This window comes from Ascaphus truei, chromosome 2 (assembly GCF_040206685.1).
Source record: "Ascaphus truei isolate aAscTru1 chromosome 2, aAscTru1.hap1, whole genome shotgun sequence".
In the NCBI taxonomy this organism is placed as follows: domain Eukaryota; kingdom Metazoa; phylum Chordata; class Amphibia; order Anura; family Ascaphidae; genus Ascaphus; species Ascaphus truei.
Window position 1 is genome coordinate 86,610,622 of NC_134484.1, and position 12,438 is coordinate 86,623,059.

Consider the following 12,438-nt stretch of genomic DNA (forward strand, 5'->3'; position numbering starts at 1 on the left):
ATCCAGCCAGCATAAAGTAAATACAATTTCTACTAACCCCTGCCAGGATGAAGGCCATCCTCATCACCGTCCTCAGTGTCCATGTCCTCCATGGCAGCAATAGAACAATCAAAAAACAAACTAATGGCCACTAACCCCTTAATCAACTTAGTGGTTAGTAACCACTATTGTGATTAAGGGGTTAACCCACCCTCCCCTGCTACCCACCCGTGAGGCCTAACCACCCTCCCCGGGGCAACTACCCAACTCTCTACCTATTGATTGGCACAGTAGTACATCATGCCCATATAATATGGGCATGGTTATCCACTATGGCAGTCAATGGGTAATTTAAAAAAAATACAGCACTAAAAAAACACAACAGTAAAAAAAAACAAGCACCTAAACAACGCAATAATGAAATAAACCATTCACCTATACAACACAACAATTAAATAAACCATTTACCTAAACAACACAACTATTAAATAAACCAAGCACCTAAACAACACAAACATTAAATATAAACAAGCAATACAAATACATAACAATTAATTAAAAACACGAAACAAAAATACAAAACACAACAATTAAAAACAAGCATTTGCCAAAAAATTAATTGGCCGTCACTGTATTTACCTGCCCAAGTTTCTAGTCTATCCAAGTCGTTCGTTACACAATTTAGTGTCATCAGCAAAGATGTAAACTTTGCTCTCGATGCCACCCTCAAGGTCATTCATGAACAAAACAAAACACTAGCCACTAGCCCCAGAGAGATGGGGTTAGTGTGAATGCCCTTGTTGCATGTACTCAGAAAGAAAACACAGAAAAAAAGCATAGTCTTCTTGAATCACGGGTTCAAGGTTCACTGCATTCCGCCACCTCACCGAGTTAACACTAGCATGTGATGTTTCAAGTATACTGCGCTTTTTCAAAGGTGAGGTGATAGTTCTTCCTTTCTCTAATGCTGCTGTTCACAGTGTGTTCTCTACTACAATTTGTACCTCTATGAGAAATTCGTATGTAGAATCTGCACATAGAATGTATGTATTTGAGAAACTATAGCATTAAAAGCCACTTAAAACTTTAGCCCAACCTGACAAGGTTCCATTTCTAACAACTCTCTATTGTCTATCCTTCAACCAATTTTCAATCCAGGTGCACATATAAAGCCTTATGTAGCCCATCTATAAAGCCGTAGCAAAATCTAAGTAAACCACATCAACTGCATTAACCTGGTCTGAATATCTACTTATCTCGTCAAAGAAATTAATAAGGTCAATTTGGCAGCACGACCTATCCTTCATAAATCCATGCTGCCTATTACTAAAAAGTTTGTTATCCATTACTGCACCGACACACTTTATTCGAGCAAATACCCGGTATGTACCTGGCAGATACCTGGAATGCGCCGCTCCTCACCTCTGACAAGCCCCGTTGCATTTGCCTTCCCAGCCTGGGTTCATGCCTGGCTGATGGGCGGCTGATCAGTTAAATGATAATGATTAGGATTTAATAGGCTGCAATGCTTCGCGTGTCTACCAGATGGCATAAATTCATGAATTGTAATGCAGTATATATATATGTACTGTGCAGTATTGCAGCCAGCGGGAATAAAATGCTTCAATCCCTGCCGGAAAATAACTCAATGCACTCGGGCAGAAAACAGTCACAAACCTCAATACACCCGGGTATACCCGAATTCGTGGGACTAGCCGAGCTCGAATAAAGTGTGTCGCCAGTGTACGTAATCCTGAATAGTATCCCACATTCACGAATTACCCTGTAGGGTAGTGATCTAGCTCCCTTTTTAAATATAGGCACCACATCTACTTTATAGATGAAGTAAATTTTACTTCAAATTTGGCCGCAAGGAAATTGCAGCTGAACGGAGCTTGACCGTGGCCTGATCCCGGCTTCCTTCCGGCCAAAAATACAGTAGACTAATTTCCCATAAGGAATAACACAGCGGGGGTCTCTGCTTCTGAATGGGACTCCCACTGCGTTAATCCTACCGGGCCACACCAGTCTGGCAGAGCTGATCAGAGAGAAGCGGTTCCTCTCTCTTCGGCTCCCACCCACCCTTAGGCAACTACACCCTTCACCCACCAACAAACTGGGTACTGGTGTTTAACCCCTTCATTACCTTAGCTGATAGCCACTAAGGTAATGAGGCTCTGCTTTTATTTAATTTTTAGTGCGTAGGATGGAAGCAGGGGGTGTCCGGAGCCGAACCACATTATTTTCAGGTCCGGAGACCACCTGCTTCCCTTCTTGTACGTCAGTCTTGTGTACTGAGCCTGTGGAAATTCAGTCCTTGAATATTATCTATATTGGTTTGGCTATTACTGAATTTCGCTCTTTAAGAACTCTTGGATGCATGCCATCGGGCCAGGTGCTTTATTTACTTTAATTTTATCCAAACGCCTATGCACTTCTTCCTCTATTAACCAATTGTTTGTTTATATAGAGGCTATCTTCCTCCTGTTGCAATATTTCTGCAAATGACTCAAATACACATGCAATTAATTGATTTAATACCTCTGCCTTTTCCGTATGTCCAATAGTTTGCTTACCCACCTTACAGTGAAAGGGTCTGTATTCTCTTTTCTAATCTGTCTGTTAGTAAGGTATGAACTTTTAGGATTGATATTACTGTCTATTGCAATCCTTTTTTCATTTTTGCTAATCTGTTTGCCCTTTTGCAACTTTTGTTAAATTCCTTATAATGCTGATACGATGCCTCCGTCCCTTCTGACTTTAAGAATCTAAATGCCTGTATCTTCTTTTCCATTTCCTCCCCTACCTGATTATTTAGCCACATTGGTTTAGACTTGTTTCTTTTATATTTATTAACCAAGGGTATACACTGATAAGTGTTCTTTTCTAACAATGTTTCAAGACTGCCACTTATCTTCCACATTTGTTCCTGCAAAAATGTCACCCCAATGTATTCCTTGTTGATTATTCCTCAGTTTTTGTTCAAATATGGGGGAAAAATTGTGAAAATATGTGCAACCAATAATTAGGATACAGTGATAAATATATGTTTGTCTGTGATATACAGTAGAGTGTTCAATACACTTCAGTGTAGAGAAAAAAAAATACAAAGAAAATCAACAAATTACCTTGTGATAATAATCAGAGTCTGCTGCTATTCAATCAAGATGGCTCAGCATCAAGTAGAACTAGTAAAGGGAAAAAACAAACAGCGCACAACTCTCAGTGTAGTATATTAAAATATATTAAGCAAATGTGAAAAATGGTGAGTATCGCACGTACATCAGATTAGATCAAAACAAGCATTACATTTATAGGCATATGTTACCACAACTGCACTCTGCTGGTCCTCGCCTCCGACAAACATCACGACGGTCCACTACCAGGAGAAGGTGTAATCAGTAATCAAGGTGTAATCAGGTTACTCTCGGTAACAGGTGCTTGTGTGTCCTGGTGGTCATTGTTTGTGGTTCCAGATAACTCAGTTTTGGACTGGTGCTTGTGGTAAACTAATAGCTGGGGAAGCTCCTGCACAAGACCGGTTTTATGACGGAGGGGACACCAACTGTCTCAAAGTGGCAGCTGCTGACGTCACCACACTCTCGTCACTAGTAAGCGACTGTCTGGATGTAGTCAGAAGCAGAGCTTTCTAGCACAGGGAGTCAAACTTGTGCAAAAATCAGTCTTTTAGCCAGTAGTGGCTTACGAATATCCTACGTGTTTCGTAGTTTGAAACGACTTCTTCAGAGATGATCTCACCCACTGCAGACAAACAGTTTATAAACCCCACGGGTGTCCGTAATTGGCTAAACTGGGGGGTATGTCCAGCCTACTAAATTCAAAGGTAGGAGACTTTTTTTTTATCCTTAACCCTCTTGGTATTCTCTTAACTTTGGTGTAGTTCTCTAATGTCGTGACATCCCATCACAGTCTAATGTTCTGTGTCAGTAATTTCTCAAACTTTAGAAAATGTGCAGTAAGATCTGCAGTTTCTTCACATATAAAGTCAGTGGTATTTTCAAAAACATGTTCAGCACGATTTTTTCGTTTTGTATTGTCACTGCAGCTGCACACATATATATTACTTCTTACATCTTGGGTGTCATTCTGTTCAGTATCCTCCATTATGGTGATTGGAAAAATATTTAAAAAATAGTTTTCAAAGGGTATGATGTGTGACACTTCAACATGTAATAGAACCCCCAAAAAATAAATAAGCCAAACCAGCTCTTTTAATGAAGGCAAAATAGTCAGTTCATACTGTATCACTGCTTGAGATGAATTATCACCACTAGTATGAGCTACCAAAAAAGTATATACGAGTCACATAGAAAAAATTTGGTAAACCCAAATTGATGCTGCAAACATGAATGTGTCTAGTGATAACTATGAAACTGTAGAACTGTTGTCGTATCGGAATAATTAAGGCTTTTGGTCCATTCACTAAGCCAAGTACGTGTGGACTGATGCAGCAACCACCTCACCTGAGCTCCGTGCGGAGGTAGCAGCCCGTTGGGAACAACCATATGATCCGCAGCCTCGTGGTCAAAGTCCTGCATTGAACAGATCCTCCTCTCTCACTGGGCGCCTGTGTCTCCTCCCGCGGTGTCATTGCTAAACTCCGTGCTGAGGTAGCAGCCCGTGGGGAACAACCATATGATCCGCAGCCTCGTGGTCAAAGTCGTGCATTGAACAGATCCCCCTCTCTCACTGGGCGCCTGTGTCTCCTCACGCGGTGTCATTGCTAAACTCCGTGCTGAGGTAGCAGCCCGTGGAGAAAAAACATATGATCCGCACCCTCGTGGTCAGAGTCCTACATAAACAGATCCCCCTCTCTCACCAGGCGCCTGTGTCTCCTCACAAGGTGTCGCTGCTGGTGATTGGAATACTGTAACCACACTGGCAAAGCAAGGACCGAACCGCTGCTGTGGAGGAAATCCTCACGATGGATAGGCAGCTGTATGCCGAGCAAACCAGATGGCGTGCTTCAATACCAATAGGTATACAAAAATAGAAGGAATGGAAGGTAGAGCACTGCAATGGTAAACAAGGGCTGGAGGCAAAAAACATTTGACTATTTATTGGGCATATATGCCCAAAATAAAGACTCACATTTTAAAAATTCTCTGACGCGTTTCCCACCGTGGAGGTGCTTTATCAAAGAGTAACCTATTCTCACACAAACACTGTTTAAGTGCTGGTCAGTAGAGGGATCACGCCCTAGAGATAATTAATTAGTTATGCATACATGCTCTTACAAATGTAAAAGATGAAAGTCTATTGGATAAGTCTTCATTAACACAGCTAACCATCCCTGCAGAGTTTAATGAGTATAATACTAAAAAAAACACCTAATACAAAACAATACTGTATACCATCTAATTGAGAGATAGTATAAATATACAAAACATCAATGCTAGCATATAAATGTAACATGAACTACTAATAAGACAAAGTGAAATAGATAAAGATACAAAGTAGATTGTATCCATAAAATAAGAAAAATACAATGTGTATGGGTAAAAGGTAAAATAAAACTAAACCCTTATGAAGCAGCCATATATCTGCTTCTGCTGCTTCATAAGGGTTTAGTTTCAATGCATGAATAATATATAATAGTATATGATAGTAAAGTTGATATAATCTAACATACATATATATTTAGTTAATGCAAAGTATAAAATATACCGTAAATATATATTAACCATAAATGTATATAACATATCAACCTATAGTCAAATAAATATTATAGCTATCAAATTCACATAAATCACCATATGAGAAGATACTTATAATGTCAATCCCCTTTTGTATATCAAAGGAACAGACAAAAACTATTAGTTTGAGAGAACTAAACCGGAATAGGGGAAGTGCAATTCTATTTGAGGAGAGATAGAACAAAATCTATAACAGAATATTGAAAATATCAGCAAAACATATATTGCATAAAATATGATAACAAAATGAAAAAAATATATGAAATATAAAAAGATATATTTTTAAATAAAAATGAAAATAATATGTAGACAATCTCCACAGAGACCAACGTCTAGAAAGATCATAAAGTACAAAATCTACATAACTGTAAATAATAAAAAAAGTTAGGAAAAGATCATTTATAAAAAGGAAAATGGAAAAAATCATAAAAAATGTTTAACTCCCAGTCACTATTAATGCCTAGAGAATGTGATGTATCTAAACTGTAAATCCAATACATCTCCCGTCTATTCAGCATGCCCATTCAATCCCCTCTCCGAGGGGGCACATGGACATGTTCAATACCAGAAAAGGAAAAATTCTTAATACTACCCTGTGGGCAGTTGGCAAAATGTCTCGATACGGGATGTGATAGGTATTTTTTTGTCACGGCACGGACGTGCTCCATTATCCTCTTTTTAAGAGGCCTATTGGTTCGTCCAACATAGCCCATGCCACATCCACATCTTAAGAGATAACTGGAGTTAAAATTAATGAAAGTTTGAATAGATCGCTCAATTTTTGGGTTAACACATTTGACTTTCTTTATTTGATTGGCATTTTTACATACCACACAATGACCACATATATGGAAACCCTTTGGGACCTTTTTCATCCTATTGGAGTTCTCTCTAGAGTCAAATAAACTTGGAGAAAGGAATGATGCTAGAGACTTGGCCTTTCTGAATACAAATTGAGGTCTATCTTTGAGGATCAAATTTAAATCCCTGTCCAATTTTAACGTATTCCAGTGTTTATTAATAATGGTCCGTATATGATCCGATTGTCTACTTTGTTGTTTTATAAACAAGGGTGTAGACATCTCACCATTTAATGGCTTTTGTTTAAATGTCTTACAACACTTCAGCAAAATATCCCTTCTGTTCATTGATTTGATAGCATTGAGTGCCTCACTGATATGGAACTCCCTATAACCTCTGGTAGCAAATCTAGAGACCGAATCTTTAGATTAGGCCTCAAAGGCCTCATCTGTGGAGCATACATAGTCTCTTTAATCATACAAATTGACCTTTTAAAATTCCTTTCTTTAGGAATTTGGAATGATTGCTATCAGCCATGAGATATGAATTTCTTGCATTGGGCTTTCTGTATATATCTGTTTGGATATTCCCTTGTATATCAACATACAACATTAAATCTAGAAAATAAATGTGATTAATATTGTGTTGAAATGTGAATATAAGATTATACTCATTAATATTAAGTTAGTGAATAAATGATTGAAGTGAAAGAAAATCACCATCCCAGATAAATAGGTCATCTATATATCGTTTGTAGAATAGAATATGGTGCCTAAAAGGATTTCGATTACTATAAATAAAGATAGACTCCCACAACCCCATAAAAAGATTAGCATACGAGGGTGCGAAAGATGTGCCAATGGCGGTGCCTCTAAGTTGTAAATAAAATTGTGAATCAAAACTAAAATAATTATGTGTGAGTAAAAGAGTAAAAAAGTAACTGAATCAAGTAAAAAAGTGCAAAGTGCTGGTGCCAAGTGAGATAAATTAAGAAAATGTTGTATGGCAGTAATACTCTGCTCGTGTTTTATTATGTTATAAAGCGATGTAACATCCATGGTTACCCATCTATAGCTGGTACGCCATTCTATATTCTGTATATCAAACGATAATTGATTGGTATCCGTCAAAAACGACGGCAAAGATTGTACCATCAGTTGTAAATATACATCAACAAATCGTGAAAGCCCATCTCCCAAAGATCCAATACTCACCACAATGTGTCAACTAGTGACGAGAGTCTGGTGACATTAGCGGCTGCTGCTTTGAGACACAGTTGGTGTTCCTTTCGGCATACAATCGGACTTGTACAGAAGCCTCCCCAGCTATTAGTTTACTACTAGCGCTAGTCCAACACGGAGTTATCTGGAACCACGGACCGTGACCACCAGGACAGACCAGGACACAGCAGCACCCGGTTACCGAGAGTGACGCTGATTACACCTTTTCCTGGAAGTGTACCGCCGTGATGTTTGTCGGATGAGGTGACCAGCAGAGCACCGTTGTGGTAACACGTGCCTATACATGTAATGCTTGTTTTGATCTAATGTATGTGTGACACTCACCATTTTTCACATTTGCTTAATATATTTGAATATACTACACTATGAGAGTTGTGCGCTGTTTGTTTTTTCCCATTGTGAAAATATGCCTTGCTAAAATGTAAAGTCTTTGTTGAGCATGATTTTTGATAATTTATTTAAATTGAGACCATGTTATGATCACTGTTTCACAAATGTTCCCTAACTTAAATATTTGTTATTACTTCTACATTATTTGATATTACCAAATCCAGTAATGCCCCCCACTTGGTTGGTTCCTCAATAATTTGGGTCATGTAATTGTCTTTTAGCACCCCCAAAACCCTGTTTCTTTTGATTGTAATGCTAATGTAATTGCTTCAGTCTATCCGGATAATTAAAATCACCCATTATTAAAATGTGATATCGTTTTGCTGCTTTCTCCACTTGCAAAAGTATTTTGGCTTCTTCAATCTCACAGATATTTTGTTACAATAATATTGGCTTGATCTGTTTGTAAAATTCACAGTAAATTGTCTAAGGCAAAAATTAGTTTGTGAGTGAAGAGGGTAGTTGCCCTGGTGTGCGTGGTTATGCCTCTCGGTGTAAGGATCATATTTAATAAGCGTTGCTGGAAGACACCTTACAACTCATTCAAATCAGTGGGCTGTAAGGGGCCCTTCTGGTGCTGAAAGGTGTCTTGTGGAAAACTGAAGCACCACTTAGTTAATATCGCACTCTATGTTTGGAATGAACTGGCTATATTGTTGTAATTCCTTATTATAGATCACTATTTCCCATGATTCAGTTCACTTCAGTATGTCATTACATCAAAAACATATTTAGCAATCTCCATCAAGGGGTTAATGCACTACAGTGGCGCATAAATGTTACACTACAACTAATATGCTGTAAACATCCATTTCTTTATATTACCTAATCACATTTTTGTTTTTAACAATATAAAACTTGTTTTATTTTTCTTTGTGTTTTTTTTTCTCCAGTTTTCCTCAAATATATTATTGCCATTCCACTCGTGATCATATTTCTGATGCCAGTTGCCTCATCTGCTTGTGAAAACAACATGACTTTAGTATTGGAAACTTATAAATATGTCCTGCATTCCCACATGAGTACTGCGGTATGTATACATTACAGTTTCTCATTTTCAAATGTGTTCAATAACCGTAGATATCGTGACTAAATACAAAATAACCATGACAGGAATGTCGTTTTCCTTCACAATATATTTTTGACTATTGACTGTTTAGATTCCACTAAGCAGCTATTAAAATCTAATTGCATTCTTTGTTCAGATAATGAAGTCTTCTTGTCCCGATCAAAGGACATGTCTGATAGATTTTTGGCCAGGGGTTATTCTGCAAAGGATGTATCAGCTGCCTTTGTTAAAGCAGATGCTATTTATTTATTTATTTATTTATAAAATATTTTACCAGGAAGTAATACATTGAGAGTTACCTCTCGTTTTCAAGTATGTCCTGGGCACAGAGTAAAACAAAATAATACATGGTTACAAATACAGTTACATAAATGAACAAGGTATACATTATATACAAGACATTGCATGCACAGTTAAAGAAAATATATATTATGAGCGTATGAAACAGTTACAGACCAGGTTAAAGTGTGAGACAGCCTTAGATTTGAAAGAACTTAAGCTGGTGGTGGATATGAGAGTCTCTGGTAGGTTGTTCCAGTTTTGGGGTGCACGGAAGGAGAAGGAGGAACGTCCGGATACTTTGTTGAGTCTTGGGACCATGAATAGTCTTTTGGAGTCTGATCTCAGGTGATAGGTACTGCATGTGGTAGGGGTGAGGAGCTTGTTCAGGTAGCTGGGTAGCTTGCCCAGAAAGTATTTGAGGGTGAGACAGGAAAGGTGAACTTTGCGCCTAGACTCTAGTGATGACCAATCTAGTTCTTTGAGCATTTCGCAGTGATGTGTGTTGTAGTTGCATTGGAGAACAAAACGACAAATTGAATTGTAGAGGGTGTCAAGTTTGCTAAGGTGGGTTTGAGGAGCCGAGCCATATACTATGTCTCCATAGTCAATAATTGGTATTAGCATCTGCTGTGCAATACGCTTTCTGACCAGGAGACTTAGGGAGGATTTGTTCCTGTAAAGTACCCCTAGTTTGGCATAGGTCTTGGTTGTCACGGTATCAATGTGCATCCCGAATGTTAAGTGGGAGTCAAACCATAAGCCCAGGTATTTAAAACTAGTGACAGGTGTTAGGGTGGTGGTAGCGTTGGTTCTAATCAGGAGCTCAGTCACTGGAAGCTTTACAAATTTAGTCTTGGTCCCAAATACCATTGTTACAGTCTTGTCAGTGTTTAAAAACAGTTTGTTTTGGGAAATCCAGTTTTCGAGTCTCAAAAAGTCAGACTGAAGTATGTGTTGAAGGTCAGAGAGGCTATGGCTGTGTGCATACAGGATTGTGTCATCTGCATACATGTGTATTGAGGCTTCCTTACAAGCTGTGGGAAGATCATTAATGAACACTGAGAAGAGTAGGGGCCCCAGAACAGAGCCTTGCGGTTCACCACAGGTGATATCCAGGGGGTTGGAGTTAGAGCCTGAGATGGACACATGTTGGGATCTTCCTGATAGGTAGGACTGAAACCAGTTTAAAGCATGTTTCCCTATTCCAGAGCTCTGGAGTTTGTTAAGCAGGATAACATGATCAACTGTGTCAAAAGCCTTTGCAAAATCTAGGAATACTGCACCAGTGAGTTGTCCCCGTTCCATTCCACACTGGATTTCATTGCAAACTTTTAGCAGGGTAGTTACGGTGGAGTGTTTGGGACGAAACCCAGACTGGAATTGGCTAGGGAAATTTGTCTTGGTGTAGAAATCGCTTAATTGGGAGTGGACACATTTTTCCATAACTATGGATAGGGATGCTCTCATTCATAAGAAAAAGCCTTTATCCAACAGAGAGAGAGCCAAATCTTCATATTCTAATCACATACAGAGTCCATTTTTTATTACAACATATAACCAACAATCTCAACAGATTTGTAATATTGCATCCAAACATTGGCACACTCTGCTGTTGGATAAGGACATTCGTACTATGGTTCAAAGTGGACCTAGATTTACTTACCATAAGGCCAAAACATTGGCTTTCCATTTGTCACCAAGCATTTTTGATTCTAGATCCAGTTTCTCCAATGTCAGAGGCATACCCAAAGGTTTCTTCAAGTGCGGCAAATGCTCGATGTGCCAGTATGCATTTCCTACTAAATTCATCACATATAATGACAATCTTAGAAAATATTACATTAAGAATTTTTCTCAATTTTAATATTAGTTTTGTTATTTATGTTCTCTATTGCGGCTGTGGACACAGATATGTAGGTCGTACTATGAGACCCTTAAAAACCAGAATAGCTGAACATGTATGTCTAATCAGAAAGGGAGATTTGATCCACCCTGTGGCTAGACATTTCTCTCAGTGTTCAAGTGGTGGTATTAGTAATTTTTCATTCTCCGCCATAGAACACATATCTTGCCACCCTAGGGGGGGCAATAGAGAAAACACTCTCAACAAACAAGAGATGTATTGGATATACACTCTCAATACTCTCCACCCACTTGGCATGAATTTTGACTGGGAGTTGAAACACTTCCTTTAGGGCTGTTGGTTTGGGAGAGTTTGGGGAGTGTGTTGTAATGCATTACATTATCATTGTTTAGTAACCTATAAACTTTATTATCTATATCCTACTATCATGTTCAGCTACTCTGATACTGTATATCTTGTGTCTCCACTTGTTCTATATTATATATGTATTTTCTTCTGTTATTATCTTTAAATTTATACTATTTTATTAACTTAATTATTAGTTATTCTATTGTACTGTATATTGTGTACTTCCACTTGGTTTAAACCATACTGTATATGTGTTTTTCTTCATTAGTTTATTTATACTTATGCTTCACATTACATTCTCCATTGTTTTTAACATTATTTTTAATGTTTTTTTGTTTTTGTGTGTATATATATATGTGATAGTATTGTGATTTTAATTTTCCCTTTGTCGCACACAGGCTACTTTATTTAGACTAGTTTGACTCAGCCCCTTGCTCTCAGTTAATTTCATTGATTGATAGCTGCTGGGCTCTGTTTCATTCAGCCCAATTGGGATGAGCCACTACCTATTTAGGTCGTTTGTGTGTGCAGAGTTCTTTACTCTTTGATAAAGTCCCATGTCGGGATGAAACGCGTCAGAGTTCCTTTCTCTGTGATGTGCAGCATTTTGTCTTAATAAAGCTGATTTTATTACTTCAAGTTTGGCCGAGTTCCATTTTGCAGTGACCGCCTATCATCTCATTTCTACTTTAACCCTATAACAATCTGTGCAGCCCATCGAGAACCAGATTCACCTAAGATTCATCT

At 38.3% G+C, this 12,438-nt stretch overlaps 1 protein-coding gene across 2 annotated transcripts in view; it reads left to right on the forward strand.

The window, feature by feature from the left end:
* IL7 (interleukin 7) overlaps window positions 1–12,438 on the forward strand; it is a 90,542-nt gene that overhangs the window by 38,231 nt on the left and 39,873 nt on the right. Inside the window, exon 2 of one of the 2 annotated variants that reach the window (XM_075583059.1) lies at window positions 9,022–9,158. In XM_075583059.1, coding sequence (XP_075439174.1) covers window positions 9,022–9,158 — 137 coding nt within the window. Of the gene's footprint in view, window positions 1–9,020; window positions 9,159–12,438 lie in introns of those variants that run through there. The other variant, XM_075583060.1, reaches the window with a different exon arrangement.